The following is a 19,867-nucleotide window of genomic DNA, read 5'->3' as shown; positions in this document are numbered from 1 at the left end:
GCAGCTCCAGTGACAGCCGAGCCGCCCCGAGTCATCAATCGCTGCCCCCTCCTTGTCCTGAGCGCCGACGATTCCCTTGGGAACCGCGTGGCACCTCTCGAAGGTGTTGGGTTGCCGGAGAGCGCCGCCGCCGCTCCCGGCCAAGCTCCGCCACAGGACCGAGCTGACGGCTCTGACCACTATGCTCGTCCGCAAACTCTTAATGGCCTGGAGCTATCCCATCGCCTCCCTGCCCTCCTCCGTCACCTCAATGCGCTCCACGACGGCCAGCTCAGCCCCCCAGCGACTGTGTTAGAGCTTATCTTTGCCGCTTCAGGAGAAATTGGCCGAGCTCGTCGCCGGTCTATTTAAGGGAGTGCCCAACCCCTCCGAGCTCTCCACACCCCTCCTGCTTCTCACAATTGACCTCCCGAAGAGCGAGCCAAGGCCTAGAGGCCCTCTGGCCTCGAACATCACCGGAACGCATGTCGACAGCACCATCCAACCCCTCCAAAGCTCAATAGACCCCGCCATCTGGTTCAGGAAGTCCCACTAGTGCTCCTCGACTCCTTGCCCGAGTTATTCCCCGCCGGAACGCATGTCTCCGACGACCACCCGAAGCCGCTGCCGCTCGAGAAGAAGGGGACGACGCCGTTTGTCCACCTCTCGCCAAGATGCGGGTACATGCGTACTCGTCGTCGACCACCCGTTCCATTCCACCCAATTCCAGGTGTCGCCGTCGTCTCAGTCGCCGGCGACTATCGCTGGAAGGCCGCCTCGCCTGTGTTCCCCTCCTCCCCCTCTCTGTTCTCCCGGCAGGCCCCACCTGCCAGTGGCTGTGGCCCGCGGCCAAAGCGGTAAGTGGAGGCGCCCCTCCACTTTACGCCTTTGACGTGGCCCCCTGTCAGAATTTATTTATTTTTTATAAATTCTAGATTCAGACAAAAACTTTGACCATTTAAATCTTTTTATTTACAAGTCCAAATCACTTGATTCTTTTTGCATTGAGTTGGTATTGAGTTTCTCTACAATCTGGGAAATTTTTGTATTTTTCTCATACTCTTATAATTTCTGGTTAATAAAGAGGTATTAAATGCCTTTTCTTTTCTTTTGGCTATTTCAAATAAATTTCAGAGGGAAACTTTGGAGAACAGGAGTGTTTGAACAACCCCACTGACCAAGGCAAGCCATTATATCCATGTGGTGTAGTATTGCATAGCATAGCATACTTTCATGCATGATGATCATTCACTTGATATTAGCAAATGCTTAGTAAATTAACAATGATAATTATTTAATTGTTGTCATAATTCTCCAAGTGGATAACAAGTTCGTGGTTGACATAGAGTCACCTGTCCGGGATTTATCGTACAACCACATCTTGCCGATATGGGACGACCATGACTTGAGTTGTTCGCGTCATCCCTCTCGCCGGTACCTCCAAAGAGGGAGGGCTATGTACGTGTGCTACACTGATTAGGTAGGCGGTGATAACCCTGTGAGCCAGTTGAGTTGTTAGGGCCCGTCCCCGGTTGGGACAGTTTAGTTTGGCCATGACGGTGGCAGGTGTCATGAAGACACAGGGCCACCCAGGGCAAGACTCCAGAGGAGAGTGGTTGTCGGTGGTACGATGAGAGTGTCACGGTTCAGGCAAGTTTCGATGGAGCAATGCTGGCCCACCCGAACGGGATCACGAGGTCAGTGCTCCAGAGTGTGTGTAAAGTGTGCAACCTCTGTAGAGTGTTAAATCTATTCGAATAGCCGAGTCCACGGTATTTGACAGCCCGACCAGACCTCAGTAGCTGGTCAACACTGTTAATATTGTTAATGATGGAAGAACTCTTCGTATGGTTGAAGATTTTGGTGAGTAATCTGGGTGTCATGAGACATCCCAGTCCTGAGTAAGTTGATCCCTGATATAGTTGGTTATATCACTACAAGAAATATGTCAACTAACGACCTTCAATATTGGTCATCGAATGGTCATTGATTCCCATTTGCGACCTTTTTATGACAAAAAACAAACGGTCAAAAGCTGAGGGTCTCTAATGAACTATAACGACCTTTTTGCTGGATTGGTAGTAGGATTTTACGACCAAACGAAAGCATTGAAATTATTTTGATCACTAGCAATCTGCCCACGCCACGTTGGATCTAACATGGCAAGCTGACGTGGCATAGAATCAGCCCGGTCCAATTCGATGTTTTAAATGGGCCGAGCCCATTAATCCAGCCCATTTAATGTTTTCTCTCTTTATTTTGCTTAGCTGCATGGGCCTGGCCCAATAATCACCAACATTTTAGCCTTTTTTAGTTTGGGTTGTGGCCTTTTACTTTCTATTGATTTTTTTTGGCCATTTTATTTTTTATTGGTCCCACATGTCATGTTGATCTCAAAATTGGTCCCACACATCACAAATTACAAAATATGTCAAACAACCATTATAACTTGAACCCCTTTTCCAAGTTACCATTTCTGGGGTATTCAAATCACATACACAATTATTATTTTGAACAATCCAAAGAGCAAACGGAATTCATCCAAAACAACACTACATTAGTCTATTACAATCATTACATTATACTACAGCCCAAATAAGCCTACTACTGCCTACAATTACAACACATAATATGCTACTCTTTGCTGATATGCTTCACAGCTTCGTACTTGGATTCGCACATCACCTGTGCAAACAATAAGAATAAACATATAAGAATAAGAAATAGTGGTCAATGAGGGATCCAATAACTTAGAAGCAATAATTGACAGGAAATGAAATGTACATAAATAGTATGACTAACATCAATGAGTATGTGTTTATGGAGGGACTAAAATGTTCTCAAACTAGCTAGGATTTTTTGGTGTATAGTATACTGACATGTGCAAGTCTATTTAAATTAATCATGGAAATGAAAAGAATTGTAAGAACACCACCTCAATTGTCGGGCATTTGATGGCAATAACAGCCATTGTTGGGCCGCCGACGTAGCCAGCTCCGATGCAGCAGACCTTCACCATTTTGGCTGCTTACAACTTGTGATTACAGCAAATAATTGCCTTCAGAGAATTGAAAAACCAGGCATCTGACTAATCTTACTACACATCTCACACTCAGAGTAAATAGAAGCAATCAAGATTCAGATTTAAAGAGACGGTGTGTGACAGAAATGTTCATAGTTGAAGCTACAGAAATGTTCTTATATGGTCAAATAAGATGATACTGTACGTGAATTTTATATCCTGGGACACATAAGATAATTTCACTGCAAGTTACTTATGATGATGCATGGAAATAGCGGAGTTCGTACATGCTAATCACTACAAGGAATGTGCAATTGACATCTGATAAACTTGTGTAAGTACGCACATGTCAGGGCAAGGTTTTCCATGAGGGACCTGATCACCACCAAGAACCACCAGAAAGCAGTCTTTCAGTTCTGGAAAATAAGGGAAGATTTTGATAGATCAGCTTACATACCATAACATAAGTAAACCTAGCACTTTATAAAACATCCACTATTGCTATAACTTTTCTATCTGTGCAATGGAATGTGTAGGGCACAGATGACTGAAAAAACAGAATCAACAACGAATTAGTACACCCAAGTGTGAGCATAGGGAACTCAGAAGATAGTCATGACAGATCAAGCAAAGCCACAATTTCTTTCATCAAATTAATGACTTAGTACTATAACGACAGCCTTATTCTTTCCTTCAGTAAAACAAAAACTACTTGTTGCATTCCACATGGCATTTGTGGAAATACCAAAAGGAGTAGCAAGTTATACCATGCGACACTCCATTTTTCTGGGGAAAAACACATGATGTATTGTAGATTGATGTAAGGTTCAGACCTCTTAGTTTCAAAAAAAATTGATCAATATTTCTCTTGATAGAATTTGAAGCGAGCGCAAGGGGTACTCCGTTCTTGTGGAGGTGCTCGAGAAGCCTGTTAACCCCTGGAAGCGGCCCTTTGCGACCTCGAGAGCAAGTGAGGCCAAGTTTAGTGCTTCCGTCAATCGTGAGTGTCACTTGATCAGCTGAGAAACGAATCAAACCTTTTGATATACAACGGGTATATTGCCTCTGAATATTCCTCGACAGTGATCGGCAACCCGTAATCTGCGTTGATCCCGGTCGTGGACTCCCTGTGCATCTGCCCCAATCGCTTCTCCTCCTTGGCCGCATCTGGGACCTTCCCGTAGGTCTCCAAGAACTCTTTCAGGACGTCCCTTTTTCCCTCTCTGCACCAAGACACGCCACACTTTACAAACTATACATATCGAACTTTTTTAAGCTACTCCGTATTGCACTTTTACTCTGCTTTATTTATTGGAAAGGCAGCACCTCTGCACAACAAATCCTGAATTTCGAATGCAGGACGTAGGCTTGGAGGAGATGACCAAGCACCCCGTCACGAACAGAAAAGACAAATCATTGTATTTGTGTAGCTACTCGAGCATTGTATACATCGACTGAACTAGGCGGAGCATCGAACGGAACGGGACGGCGGCGCGAGCGTGAGAGCAAGCGATTCCGCATACATGTGTCCAGGAGGGTGCCATCGAGGTCGAAGATCACGGCAGAGACCCGATGCCTCGCTGCCATGGATGAAGCGCGGAGGAGGCGAGGCGATGCACGGAGGAGAATGGCGGGTTTGGGTGGGAGGGAGGCTGGTCGTGGGATTTAAGGTTCGGGGCGGAAGGAGGCCGACGAGGAGGGATTCACACGCAACAGCGCCGATTCAAATGATTGCACGAACCATAGCTACGACCAGACGAATGCTAAACCAGGTCAACATACGGAAGGGCGAGAGAGAGAGGGTAATCCCCATGGCAACGGCGGCTCGAGGCAGGCGGCTGCTGCTGCGGCGGCGGCGGCGGGTGGCCGCTGGTGGGCTCGTCCAGGAACAGCAGCGCCGGTCGGGTGAGGATCTCCATGCAGATACTGACCCGCCGACGCTGGCCGCCGCTGATCCCCTTGTGCATCCACCCCCCGATGCGCGTGTCCGCCGCGCCCTCCAAGTGTGGCAGTCTCCGTGTGCCGGAGAGTCGCTGAAGCAGATGCCTCGGACGAACGCGTGTCGTTGCCGCGACCGGAGTTTCGGACCGGAGGGAGGCAAAGCCCGTCGGCGCGGCGATCCGGGTTGCGGTCGGCCGGCGACCGAGGGGACGAGGGGAATGGGGGGAGGCTTCGATCGGATCTGGAAGGACGAGGGGAACGGGGGAAGGTTCGTTGTGCAGGGGGAGGACAGAGCACGGCAGAAAGAGAGGAAGGATAATCTATATATACCTATATACTCCCTCCGTCCCAAAATAAGTGTCTCAACTGTATGCCAGCTCTAGTACAGAGTTGTACTAAGCTTGAGACACTTATTTTGAGACAGAGGGAGTATATATATATATATATATATATATATATATATATATATATATATATATATAATCTAATAATAAAGCGGCTATTGCTTCTGTCGGAAAACCCACCACGGCATTTTTATAAAAAAAACCTTCTAATTTTTGTTATTCAACCCGTGCTCCATCATTTATCTGCAACACGGAGACAGGCAAATGCATGCAAGAGCCGAACCAACCATGAGCCTTTACAAAGCAAGTCGCAACCGTTCCACGTTTCATTTCCTTGGTTGCTACAGCCCGCCTCTCTCTCCCCGTCCAAACTTTCACATCTCTTTTCGTGGCTCCTTGTGCCCTTGTGGGGGCTCTCTCATAACCAAGCACAGCCCAACCCATCGAAGGAGAAAGCCTCCTTCCTCCATCATCTCGTGGGTGACTTTTGTGCGTGGTTGCATTGCCTGCTCGCATCGCATGCATTGCGCTGCACACCGCTAGCAAGACCCCCCCCCCTCCCTGGATCTCATCCAGTGTGCTTTTGTCGGGCGTCTGGCATGGGGGAGCAAGCGGCGGCGGCTCCGTGGCGGCTCAACGTCAGCAACTTCCAGATGCCGGAGCGGCCCAAGGAGCCGCCGCCCTTCGCCAGCCGCGTCTTCATGCGTGGCCACGGTATGTACACCCACCGCCTTTCTTCCTTGCATGGCCGATTCGATGCGTGCACGCTGCTTCTCACACCAATCGGATACGGATTTGACTACGTACGTGTTGCTGCTGTATGCCGCCTCATTCTTCGTATTAATCCACTTGCTTACTTTCGGAACAAAGTGATAAGAGTTGTAGTACCATCTCTTACTAGCGACTTGGAATGATGCGTCTGTTCGATGCAGAACGGCGGCGGCGCGCGGATAAGGCGCGACGGAGCGAAGTACTTGCAGGTGGAGGCGGGCCTCCATGGCTCACACGGGGAACTCCGAGGTTATGGTGCGGCAACGGCGAGTCCTTATGGCCAGATAGAGGCGCCTAACCCTTGCTCCCCTCATCGTGTTCCCTCCTCCGGCAGGAACTCATCATCTGATGAGATCCCCTCCCCATGCCTCCAACCGTGTGCCAAGCATCGGCAAGAAATTTTATTTTGTGGGAATTTGTTTGCTGATGAATGAATGTATTGAATGTAAGATTGCATTGTTGTAGAGAGAGAGAATGGAACACCACCTTTAGTTTGTCATCTGATCCCACATTCTCTACCCCATGAGTGAAATAAGATAACAGTCCATCGATCAATTCACGTAGCTTCTTTGTTTTGCTTTGCTTGTCCCGCTCAATTTCTCATCATGGTGGAATTAACAATGGACGGGTTGACTTCTCAACAAAATAGGATAGGACTGACTACATTAGTTAGTTAGCTTATTATTTTAATAAATCAAAATGATTATAAAAAGATTTAAAGTGTGTGCTTTTTTTCTCCCGTTGCAACGCACGGGCCCTTTTGCTAGTAATAATAAAGCGGCTATTGCTTCCGTCGGAAAACCCACCACGCCATTTTTATAAAAAAGAACTTGTAATTTTTGTCATTCAACCCGCGCTTCAATTTCTCATTATGGTGGAATTAACAATGGACGGGTTGATTTTTCAACAAAATAGGATAGGACTAACTACATTAGTTAGTTAGCTTATTATTTTAATAAATCAAAATAATTATAAAAAGATTAAAAGCGTGTGGTATTTTTTTCTCCCGTTGCAACGCACGGGCTATTTTGCTAGTAGAGGAACAAAGGAGGCGGCGGGGTGGATGGAAAAATGCCAAAAGGACAAATCTAGGGTTTCGGCTAGAGAGATGAGGGCTACCATTGGATCGAGGATCATCCGACGGTCTTTAATGCATGATCCGCGTGAGATCCCCATGTACCAATCACTATGAAGACGTTATGACCATCTAAATTGGTCCTAATTGATTGAAAATAAGGTTTTTTACAAAAAACATTTTCTTTTTTGAGTGACAAAGATGTTTTTTCGTGAAGGACCTTGTTGACACATGATATTATAATATATTTTGTACATTAAATATGCCACGCTCCACATCCTCCTCCTCCTCCTCCTCCTCCGCCACCACCACCAGCTCCTCCGCCTCCCCTGCCACCATAGTTTCCTCCAACCTGAGGCCCAGGCGGGCCTCCAGGTGGACCACCACCACCTCTACCACCACTCTTCTGCATACCTGAATTCTTCTGACCCATCGGTTGGTTGTTCTTCAGCTGAGCTTCACCCATGCGGCGTACAATGTTGGGCAAAGCAAAGACGATGACACAGGGGCGACCATTGAAGGGGTGTCCGTTCATGCCCTCCTTGCAGGCGACAGCAGCGCGAGGGTTGAAGAAATCGACCTTGCAATAACCCTTGGATTTCCCGCTCGCCTTCTCATCAAAGAACCTGACTTCCTTGACACGGCCGTACTTGACCAGCTCCGCCTCCAGATCCGCGTCCGTCGTCCACCAATGGAGGTCCCCAACGAAGAGCGTCGTGGCGCCAGGGCCGTTGCCACCCCCGCCGTTGCCAACAACTATTGGTCCTCCCCCGAAGTTGCCCCTTCCCTGACGGTGGAAGCCGTCTCCTCCCGACGGGATCTGGTGGTGGGAAGGCGGCGGCGGCGCCGCGGCGACGGAAGGCTGAGGAGGCGACGGGTTGGGGCGGTATTGGATGGGGGGAGGGGCGGCGGCGACACCCATAATGTGGGCCTTCTCCGGGTGCCCCATCCAATATTATGCACAAGGGTGCATATTGGAATGGCAAACAATGTTGATTAAGGAAGTTTTCATTTTCCTTGTATGAAAAAATCATTTTCCATTTTTCAAGTGCCCGAAATGAGTTTTTTTGTGAAGGACCTACCATATATTTGTTTCAAAATTTTACCAAATCATTTTAAAAAAATACTAGGACATATTTAATGCACAATTGACCAAATTTGTGTGTGTCAAAAGATTTTATCCACCTCTCGTGAAAAGGACAAATTGTCGCCGATTCAGTAGGAAGCGGGTCAAATTTGAACTAGAGGTGCCTCATAGTTTTCTCATGATTTTTTCCTAAAATCATTTTTAGGTAAAGAAGTATCTGTTTGATGAGAGATCCAACAAATTTTTGGCAAGATTCAACCCCTAGCTATGAACGGTCATGCCTAACGTTACGACGGCATTTTGAAACGGGCATAACAAATTAAAAAAAATCAAAAAAATGCAAAACCTTCGCGTTGTGTCATAATATGTGACCAAGTTACCAAGAAAAATAATAAACTTGTAATACAGTGCTTATTTTAAAAAAGTGTTCTCAAAAATGGGCTATCGTGTGTGAGGATTCATGGCTTTCAAGCCAAATGATCAATCTTATGGCCACATTCATGGCATAGTTTGTGGAAACAATCTAATATTATGCACAAGGGTGCATATTGGAATGGAAAATAATGTTGATTAAGGAAGTTTTCATTTTCCTTGTATGAAAAATCCATTTTCCATTTTTCTAGTGCCCGAAATGAGTTTTTTGTGAAGGACCTACCATATATTTGTTTCAAAATTGTACCAAATGATTTTTCTAAAATACTAGGACATATTTAATGTACAATTTACAAAATGGTTGGGTGTTAAAATCTTTTATCTACCTCAAGTGAAAAAGACAAATTGCCGCCGATTCAGTAGGAAGCGGGTCAAATTTGAACTACAGCTGCATTATAATTTGCTATTTATTTTTCCCGAAAATAATTTATAGGTACATAAATATCTATTTAATAAGAATTACATTGTGTGGTGTCTTGACGCCGAGGTTTGGATAGTGGTCGAGAGCCCCAACTCTAGAGCGCGTGAACTTGCATGCGAGCCGCGTGGTCACCGTGTTACCATTGCGTTGCCACGCATTCCGTGTGGAATAGGCATGTCTGGTGGGTTAGACACTCCCTCGGTAGGTGTAAGAAAGAAGAATACAATAAAAGAATCTCACGAGGAGACCGAACTAAGCTCAAACATGAATTAGCAGCCAAGTGTTTGATTAGCGGTGCGGGTAATGCACATAGACAATGGGCCTAAATTTTGGCTGAGGATGATCATCGACTAAGGAGACTCTCTTGCCAAAATTTTAGCTCAAATGGATGAACCTAGGTGACACTTGCTTTGCAAAGTACCACATTGTGCAGAAATATAGATGTTGAACCTGTGATCAAATGAATCAATGGATTGAGGTGAAATTTGGTGTATGATGTTAATTAGGGCATATGAAGGCACTGTAAAAAAATTATACCATTTGGACATGCCAAAGTGACACTTCCTTCACAATGTGTCAATTTGGACATAAAATGGTAATTGAAACTGGCGACACTTCCTTCACAATGTGTCAATTTGGACATAAAATGGTAATTGAAACTGGCTCACATAGATCATTGGATTGAGCTGAAATTTGGAGGAGGATGATAATTTGGGCACATTAAGGCATTGTTAAAAATTAATAAAATTTGGATAAACAAAAATTGTACTTCCTTCACAATGCTCTCCACTGAACAGAATATTGGGAAAAATATTGAGGGAAACTCGTGAATTAAATGAGCTAAAATTTGGTGGAGTGTGGTTATATGGTCAGTTTTATTACATGGTAAATTTTCATCAACTATAAAGCATTATAAAATGTAGTTGCGTCACAAAGTAAAAATATTACCAGAAACAAAGATTGGATGATGAGCTCACATGGATTGCTAGATGGGGCTAAAATTTTGTGGAGAGCTATGATTTGGGAACATAGAAGATGTGGGAAAAATCAACTCATGAGCATATTCCTATCTAGTACTTCCTACACAAAGCTGTTAGGTGAACACAAACTTTGGAAATTTGCTGAGAAAGATTTACTAGGCAAATGGTTACGAAAGTTTTGATGAGCCAATTATTTGGATAGGAAAGAGTGTACAAAAAAGTTGAGGGTCATCAAAGAAATAGAAATAACACTTCCTTCACAAAGTGCTATTCTGAACAGAATAGGAAAATGAATATTGCTGAATTACTTTCGAACTTTGGAAGGAAGGGTTTTCACATATTTGAGGAATATATGATCCAAAGTATTTATGAGAATTTTTTGAGAACTTTTGGAATGACAGAATATTAGGTTGCTTCACAAATTAGGCAAAAAATAACACATGTACATGACACGTAGGCAAAACTGATGATGTGGCACCTAGTCATAGCTATGACCATCTATATTGGTCGTAATTAGCTACAAATTAGGCAGCGAAACAGGGCTATCTGCTTTACGACCTTTTCCACTAAGGAAGTTACGACCTTTCTGATGAAAAAGGTCGTTAGTTTTTGAGGTTAGGACCCCTCCGCACAGCTTAAGACCAATTGGTATCAAATGGTCGTAGATTTACGACCAATTCTGCGAGTGTCACTGACAGAAGGTCATTACTTGACATATTTCTTGAAGTGTATGTTCAATGTTGTTATGCTTTGTTTGCTGCATTACTTGGTTATTGCGAGCTTGCGAGTACATTCCAAGTACTCACCTGGCGTATCATGCTAGATGCAGGAGAAGCCGCGGACTGAGGTCCCGATGGTTCATACTATGAAGTGTCCACAGCAGTGTCCCTGTGTGTGGAGTCGCTGCTATGTTCCGCTACACCGTAGGAGTACCCAGTAGTTCCGAGGCCCATGATGATGTCTCACAAATAATGTAGATACAATTGCAGCACCGAGGATGGCTTTGGCCTCACTATTATTGCAAGCTTTGTATGTGACGCTATCAATAAAGTCGGCTCATTTATGTATCAAGTTGTTGAGTGTTTCCAAAAGACGTGATCTCTAGGCTGGAAACACTGGTAATCCGGTTCTGCGAATCGGGGTGCCACAGGAAGCAGCTCTATCAAGGAGTACGTCCAGAAATTGAACCCCTTGACAAGATATGCACTTGAAGGTGTCAGCACTGAGGTATCCAAGATAGAACGCTTTATGGAACGACTCCAATGAGCCATGCAGTATCAACTCATTGTTTGTGACTGTCAGACTTTCGTCGAGCTCGTAAACAAGGCCCCTGGCGAGATTATGAGCAACGGAAATGCCAGCAAGCAGAAGGCTCCCCCTTGGCCAACCCCAGCGAAGCCAAACTATCAGCCACAGCAGGTCAGGACTCCTGCACCTCGTCCGAGCTACAAACTTCAGTAGTATGCCAACCCCAAGCCGGCATACAACAACCCCAACACTCATAGCAACAACAACTCAGGTCAAGTCACTTGTTTTGGATGTGGACAGTCCAGGCACTACGCAATGCAGTGCCCCAACAAGAAATCTGATGCACCTTACTCCCGATTCACCAAATCAAGGACAATGTTGTGGACCGCCACTCAGGAACCAAGCTCCCCGCAACCAGCCCAATAATGGAAAAGGTCACGGGAATCACGTCATTGGTGAGGAATCCCATGAATTCCCGGATGTTATAATGGGTACGTTCCTTGTCAACTCAACTCCAACAACCGTTCTGTTTGATTGTGGTGCTTTGCTTTCTTTTGTTACCGAAAAGTTTGCACTAGAGAGTGGTATGAAGCCTACACCTCTGGGTAGTCATATGATGGTAGAAACCCTAGTTGTAGTATTAAGGACCAAGATAAGATGCAAAGGAGTTGGGATTATCATCAACATGGTAGATTTCCTAGCATATCTTATCATCCTAAAATTACAAGGCTTGGATATGATCCTTGGCATGGATTGGTTGACCAAGCACCATGGCTTGCTAGACTACGCTAAGTGGACTGTTAACATAACCAATCGTTAAGGAATTGAAGTTAAGTATGTTCCCAACCGTACCTCCGCTCAAGCCCCTCAGGTTAATTTTCTGTCGGTAATTGAGTTGGATCAACTACTAGTGCTATGTGAGCACCTAGATGTATTTCTTGATGAGCTTTCCAGAATGCCTCCTGACCATGACAATGAATTCATCATTGAGCTAATGTACGGAGCAGGATCCATCCATAAGAATCCCTATAGAATGGATCTGTAGAGTTGGCTGAATTAAAGAAGTAACTAGGAGAGACGATCAGAAAAGGATATATTCTCCCAAGTGTCTCTCCTTGGTGATCACCTGTTTTATTTGTGTCAAAGAGGGACAAAACTATCTGACTTTCCGTCAATTACCATTCTATCAATGAAGTCACTATAAAGAACAAGTACCCACTCCCCAAGATTGAAAACTTGTTTGATCAGGTGAATGGTGCCAAAGTGTTTTCCAAGATCGATCTCTAGTGTGGGTACTACCAGTTGCACATCAGACCCCAAGATATTCTGAATATGGCATTAGTGACCACATATGGCCTGTATGAGTACACGGTCATGTCATTTGGGTATACTAATTGTAGTGGTCGATTTTTGGGATAAAAATTTCCAGAAAACAGGCCCTTGTGCTCACGATTCTGTGGAGTACTGTTAGGTGGTGGATACTGACTTGACACAGAAATTCCAAGCAAAAGTACAAAATTTAGGATGCAAGCCTATGAAGGTTCATGGGGTTGAACAAAATTTCTAAAGGCTGACGGCCAAAGCGACTCGTGGATCTCTAGCGTCCATGGGACTCTATTCCCACGGGAACAACTAACCAGGATAAGTACTATCTCGCAAGGCTTCTATCCTTGACTCCTAGGTTCTCGGTTGATATCATCGTGTTCCTCTCCAAATAAGCATCAATGCAAGATAATAGACATGGATAAGCCAGTGAGTACATTGAATGTGCTCGCAAACATCAAGAAAAAAAATAAGTTAAAGCATGTGAGATGCATGCACAAATTTTTTAATAACACCTAACATGCCATAAGATTTAATTCACGGATGTAGTTATGAAGATAAATCTTTCATACTCATGATGTATAAGTAAACAAGAGAGAGTAACTATCAATTTAAATGTGTCGATCGGGCGTATGGGGTGACACCTCGTAAGGAAACACGAAATAAGCCACAGTCGGGTGTCTAAGCAATGCCACATAAAGGGACTTATATCAGCATAACTAAAGTAGTGTCAGAGTCGGGCATGTGAGTGACACCATATAAGGTGCTTATACGAAAATAAGAATAGTTGCTACAGTCGCGCGTCTAAGCGACGCCACATAAATGGCTTATATGATGATAATAATAGTTGCCCCAGTCAGGCGTCTAAGCGACAACACATAAAGTGCTTATATGATACTAATAACATCGAGTATCCAGGAGGTAGAACCGTCCCAAGGATACTCAATAACTCATATACCAGAAATAATTAGTCCACGTTAAACTTCATAACAATTACGGTTATGGTCCCGGTTCATGATCGTCATCAAGTTTCCATTAATTCCTCCAAAGCCCAACACTCTGACCCACACTGGACCCATCGAAGACTATAGTCCTTACCTGAAGACACGGCTAGTCGAACAGATACTTAACTCTGCAGAAAGTGTATTCTTTACCCATGATAAACAATTTTCTTTAGTCAACGGGAGATGTCAGTTAATTCTGATTACGGTCTTTGAGTTGAAAACACAGCTGACCCGCACACACCAGTTTAACTTCCTGATGCCTAGGATTACCCACGGCAATCATTAAGTAAACTCCGAGTGGAAGATTACAATCTCCACTTAGCATGGATCAATTTTATACCGCCCGCTACTAAGGGGTGACTCCACTCGGCCCCAAGCCGGAAACACCCATGCCCCCGCACCAAATGGAATGCCTACCAGTTGCAACTGGTATCTTCCACTGTGTTCTCTCTATGGCGTGTGCAAGGAAAGGGGTCGACGACTTACCCAACCGCACCCTACCTATCGCAAGGACAAGATGTTGCGCCAAATAAAGTAAGGGGGTTACTGGCACAAGACTCTATCTATGGTCGACTCAGGAGGTTTAAGTTTTCCTACAAGGGTTAGCACCACAAAATTTCTGAATGATATTCAATAGGGTTATCATCATCACACCTTGAGATGCTCTCACTGGTCACTCTCATCACCACAAGATATCAATTACATGGCAACATATTCATCACAACAAACCTTTCTCCGAGGTTGTCCAAACCCGCATGGCATACGTGGGCTGAGGCAGTACCCACTAATCACTAGGATTATATGCTCAACAACACTTAAATACCCATCACATGCTTTCATGCAAAATATGGTACTATGGGGAGTTTTTATCTAAGTAGCATAACCATGCATCCATTCATTGCGGCAAGTAGTCACACACTTAAGACAAATCGGGATTTAAGATGCTTGCCTTGGGTATGTAGAAGGGTGGTGTGGACCCCAAAAACTTGAAAGAATTTTCCCTCCAAATTTTCAAGGGGATCTGTGCCATCGGGGACGAGGTTGGCTCGGTGATAGGTGGAACCCACCTGTCAAGTTCATCTTCCTCCCTCGTGCGTACACACAAGGAGAAGGAGACAACACGGGTCGGTGATTGCCGGCGCTAGGGGGCACCTTTCCTAGAGCTACGCACACTAGTGAGCCCGAGGAAGAGCACCTCTTCACTGTCGCGGACGGCAGGCTCGGGCGCGCTAGGCATTTCCCGATGGCTTGCTATGGCGCAAGTGGGAAGGTGTATTGGATTCTAGGGTGATTGGGGAGGCTAGCAGAGGCAAAGGTGGGTCAGGAGGGGCTCGAGGTTGGAGGAATTAACCAGAGGGTTGGCAGCGGTGATGCGGGTGGAGGCTAGCAGGGTGAGCGGCTCTGGTCAAATTGGAGCATGGGGGGCTAGCTGCGGGTCTAGGGAGGGTGGTGCAATGGTCAGAGGGCTCGGGGGAAATCTTTTATGGGCGCTCTACGTCAGTTTCGTCGGTGCCCGAGGATAAGATCAGCGAAAACCATCTCTGATGCATCATAGGGGAGCAGAGCTAGCAAGCAAGGGCTATGAGGGCTCACAGAGCGGGGAGGGGCTGGCGGCTTCGGTCTTGGCAGAGAAGGAAGCAAACGCCGTCTAGCTGCCAAGGTTGCCATTGTTGTTGCTCTGATTGCACAGAGCAGCGGCAAAAATTAGTTGGGGGCTTGGATCGATGCGGTGAGGCTCTGTGTCTAGCATAGGGCCACAAGCACAAGGTTTTGGTCAACACGGCGGCTCAACAGAGCAGTGTGCAAAACGTGCACTATGGTCACGCCCAGAGCATGCACGCCAAGTGCTCGACACAATGTCTGGCACTACTTGTATGCTTCCAATGATCTTTAAACCTGCGAGCGTTATGTTATGGGTTAAAACGAGCCTCCTAGACATGCTGGTTAGGCCAGGGGATCAACTTCATAATGCAGTTTTAAAATCATGCCAAAACTAGCCATGCACCCACGTGTTTGATGAAATGCCAGAGGCATCAAAAGGATTTTTCTGACACACAAATTCCTAGGTTGATGTCTCTGGAAACTAAGAATGATGGTAGGGTTAGACTTGAAAAAGGAAAAACTTGCCAGTGCAATTTTTGGAGAAAAACAATTCGGGTTAGAAAATGCAAGATATTAAATCATGCACTTAAAATGCTCCAATGGGGATAAACTCCTAGACTTAAGGGTTTGGTAGGATGGGCTTCAATGAGGACAAATTGTAAAACTGAACCAGAATAGAAAAGGATTTTCTTTACTCAAATTTTCCAACGAACACTCTTTGGTTTTCGCATAAAAGTGAATCACATGCATCCCTTGACATCTCCAAATTTTTGTGGAATTTTTAAATGAGTTTATGAAATGCTTGCCGTGCAACATAAGCTCTTAAAAGGATGGAAATGACTGTAAAAGAATTCAGTTTGGCAATTGTTATAAAAATAATTCCCGGTTGAATTAATGAAATAGAATAAAATTATTTCAATCCAATAATCATGTCCATAATGCTTTTCAAATGTCTACTTGGGGGGAAAGGTTTTAGAAAAGAGGTTCTCAATAAAGCCAATAAGTAATTCATTTTTCAAAAGTTTTATTTCACGCAATATTTTAATTAATAAAAATATGGTTAAATTTTTGGGGTGTGACAAACACTACACCCCTTAAAAATAAATCTCATCCTCGAGATTTCCTTAGGGAAAGAAAATATATCTGGGGTGAAAACATGGAACACAGTCACTCATATGCACGTGCAATCAAGATAATCATATAAAACAGTCACTCATATAACATCATGAAAATATACTCCCGGACTGACATACACTCTCATGGGTGTCAATAATGCATTAGCCATGGGGATCCCAGGAAATATCCCTGGTCATGGGGACACATTTTGCTTCTCCTTGGAGGACTTCGGAGAATGTACCCTCTCTAGACTGGCAACAACGGTCTACCTGGGAAAATCCAAGGATTGTCAACAACAAGGGTGTGGAATTAATCCACCAGTTGCTGGGTCAAACGCTCCTTGCGATGACATATAGAACAAGGGTGGTCAGACGCGGTTTTTTAATATTGGGCTCCGAGGAAATGCGGGTTTGTGTTCTGGGTTGCATCCAGGCTTCCCGGGTGAATCCCAATGGGCAACATGGGGAACGCAGGCTTTGCGGCAGTGCACCTGGTGAGGAGTGATTTGAATGGTCATGGGTGTGTCCTCATACAGAATGCTTTGATTCGGCACACGGAGTTTAGCACTTGTGCGACCTGGGATATCGAGGCGGGGTCTTGGATATCAATTCCCAAAGTGACACATCACCGTGGTAGCTGGTTAGGTGGCGTAGGTGGTCATGCCAAAAATTTATTCCAGGGCCCCACGTTAACTAGTATATGCTAGTTATGAAAATTATAATTGGAAATAATAGTGTGCAGGCATCTCGCAATTTTATTTAAAATAGACTTACTACAGCTTCGGAAAATACCCGAATGTAGCATTACAAGGCAAGACAACTACTAGGGTCTCATAGCTACTCTAATGGACTCGCTCCGTCTTCGTTGGCCTCTGAGTTGATGTGCTTAGTTGCCCAGGAGGCTTCTCTAGATGCCATAGATCCAGAGTTGACTGGGCCATGGAACGGTGTTGCAGGGTTGCGGTGGTTGCGATGTCATACATGGCGCGCCCTAGGGACAGTTTCGTTGCACTAAGCATCCAAATTATGGTGAAGCTCTATCGGGGTAATGATTGGGTTGTGTAATGGGAACATTGGGGCAGACCTCATGGATCCAACAGGTCTTCCAAATAATAGAATCTCATTGTTGGAGGCAGTTGCAACTTCACTACTTACCAGGGTCTGGTAGCAAATGACGTGCGGCGTAGAGCTAGGTCAAAGGTGATCTTATCGGCCAGTGCCTCCTGCGCTCTCAAATAACACACAACCTGTACCAATGTAGGGTCTGTCTCAAGGTCTTTGCTGGCAACTTGTGTCATGCTACCATGGCTTTCACGACTAGGGTAGTAGAAGAATGGTCGGCTATTCATCCACAGCGACAAGTGCCACAGTTGGACTATAGCTTCTCGGGCTGCAAGCTGATGGGCTTGGGTTTTGCTGGTGGCTGCTCTACAAGTGAAATGGTAAGGTTATTCTAACGAGGAACTCCCTCCATGGATGTGCACTGTGGCTCAAAAGTGATGGATAGCTTCACTCGCACGCTCCTCATGCACAACATCCACTTGGGTCTCTTCTATGCCCAAACCTTGGTGGTTGAGGCCGGCTAGGATGGCTATGAAGTCTTCAGGCTCGGATGTGGTGGTCTTGTTGCAAATAATGCGGCCAGGAATATTGTTGGTCTGGGTTATTTTTGTGGGGCTGAAGGTTGGTGTTTGCTAAGTCTAGGCAACACTTTCCTTCATAGGCGAAGGGAGTCTTCGGGCGCACGCTACGTAATGCGACAACTCTAGTGTCGGTCACACACACATAGCCTATGGGCCGACTAATAGGTTGGGCATCGATTGCCAAAAAGGTCTCGCATGGTCACTCTGGTTGGCTATTGGGTAAGCTAGGCTGCAATATGGATATATAAATATCCGGGCTAGGTATAGAGACGTGGCTAAGATATGATTAGCCAATGGTCAGCCTGGCTCTGATACCATGGTTGTAGCGAGCGACTTTTTAGGACAAAAATGTCTAGAAAATAGGCCTTGTGTTGACTAGCCCTAGGGTTACTATTAGCTATGGACACTAACTTGATACATAAATTCCAAGCCAAAATACAAAACTTGGGGTATAAGACGACGAAGGTTCATGGGGTTACACAAAATGTCTAAAGGCACACGGTGGAAGCGACCCATGGATCTCCACCGTCAATGGGAGTCCATTCCCACAGGAACAACTCACCTAGACAACTCCTATCTCGCAAGGCTGCTATCCTAGACTCCTAGTTTCCGGGGTTGATATCAATGTGTTCCTCTCCAAATAAGCAATCTGGCCAAGACAATTTCCAAGGACAAGGGAGTGAGAACTTTGAATGTACTCACAAACATCGAGTAAACAAATAAGTTAAAGCTGGTGGATTTATGCACAAAAATATTTATAAGATTTAATTCATGGATTTAGTAATGAAGAGAAATCATTCATACACATGATGTATAAGCAAACAAGGGAGAGAGTAACAATCAGTTTAAATATGTCCATCGGGCGTCTGGGGCGACACCTCGTAAGGACACGCAAAATAAGCCACAGTCGGGTGTCTAAGCAAGGCCACATAAAGGGACTTATATTAGCATAACTAAAGTTGTGACAGAGCCGGGCGTGTGAAAGACACCACATAAAGGGCTTGTATGAAAATAATAATAGTTTCCATAGTCTCGCGGCTAAGCGACACCACATAAAGGGCTTATATGATAATAATAATAACACTTGCCATAGTCGGGCGTCTAAATGACACCATAGAAAGAGCTTATATGATAATAATAACATCGAGTATCCAGGAGGTAGAACCATCCCAAGGATACTCAATAATTCATATACCAAAAATGGTTATTCCACAACAAAATTCATAATAATTATTGTTATCATCCCGGTTCATGATCATCATCATGTTTCAACTGAATCCTCTCAAGACCGACACTCAGACTGACACTTGACCCATCCCAGACTATAGTCCTTACCCGCGGATGCAGCTATATGAATAGACATTTAAATCTAGAGAGGGTGTACTATTTACCCACGAGTAACAGATTTATTTAGTCAAACAGAGATGTCAAATAATTCCGTACGGTCTTTGAGTTCAAAACACACCTGACCCGCACACACCAATTTAACTTTGCATTGACTGGGATCACCAACGACATTCGTTAAGTAAGACTCTGAGTGGGAAGATTAAAATCTCCACTTAGCATGGTATCAAATTTATATCGCATGGTACTAAGGGGTACCCCCCTCTTGGCCCCAGATTGTAAACACACATACCCCCGGACCAAGTGGCATGCCTACTAGTTGCAACTGGTATCTTCCATTGTGGCCTCTCTGTACGATGTGTGAAAGGGAAGGGGTCGACGACTTACTCAACCGCATTCTACCTATGGCAGGGACAAGTGGTAGCATCAAATCAAGTATGGAGGGTACTCACACAAGACTCGATCTACGGTCGACTCAGGAGGTTTAAGTTTAACTGCAAGGGTTAGAACCACAAAATTTCTGAATGATAGTGAAT

The 19,867-nt window shown here is 45.0% G+C and overlaps 2 protein-coding genes and 1 long non-coding RNA gene across 3 annotated transcripts; all 3 read right to left on the bottom strand.

Moving 5' to 3' along the window:
- Positions 1 to 2,424: 2,424 nt before the first annotated feature.
- Positions 2,425 to 3,341, bottom strand: LOC123448564. Its single transcript, XR_006631824.1, has 2 exons — positions 2,915 to 3,341; positions 2,425 to 2,664 (listed from the first exon to the last, which is right to left on the bottom strand). It is a non-coding gene; the product is annotated as an uncharacterized LOC123448564 (long non-coding RNA).
- A 1,433-nt stretch (positions 3,342 to 4,774) lies between these two features.
- Positions 4,775 to 5,807, bottom strand: LOC123450494. Its single transcript, XM_045127710.1, has 2 exons — positions 5,793 to 5,807; positions 4,775 to 5,272 (listed from the first exon to the last, which is right to left on the bottom strand). Exons 1-2 carry the CDS (start codon positions 5,805 to 5,807, stop codon positions 4,775 to 4,777), a joined length of 513 nt encoding a protein of 170 aa, XP_044983645.1.
- Positions 5,808 to 7,264: 1,457 nt separating this feature from the next.
- On the bottom strand, positions 7,265 to 8,081 carry LOC123450493 (RNA-binding protein CP29B, chloroplastic-like). The gene is made up of 2 exons (XM_045127709.1): positions 7,547 to 8,081; positions 7,265 to 7,275 (listed from the first exon to the last, which is right to left on the bottom strand). Exons 1-2 carry the CDS (start codon positions 8,079 to 8,081, stop codon positions 7,265 to 7,267), a joined length of 546 nt encoding a protein of 181 aa, XP_044983644.1.
- Between the last annotated feature and the right edge of the window lie 11,786 nt (positions 8,082 to 19,867).

This window comes from Hordeum vulgare, chromosome 4H (genome assembly GCF_904849725.1).
Source record: "Hordeum vulgare subsp. vulgare chromosome 4H, MorexV3_pseudomolecules_assembly, whole genome shotgun sequence".
In the NCBI taxonomy this organism is placed as follows: Eukaryota; Viridiplantae; Streptophyta; class Magnoliopsida; order Poales; family Poaceae; genus Hordeum; species Hordeum vulgare.
The sequence above is the reverse complement of the archived record's forward strand: the minus strand, read 5'-3'. Positions and strand labels throughout refer to the sequence as shown.

Coding starts and splice junctions, on each gene's coding strand:
- LOC123450493 (XM_045127709.1), bottom strand. CDS start 8,081: ATGGGGCACCCGGAGAAGGCCCACATTATGGGTGTCGCCGCCGCCCCT.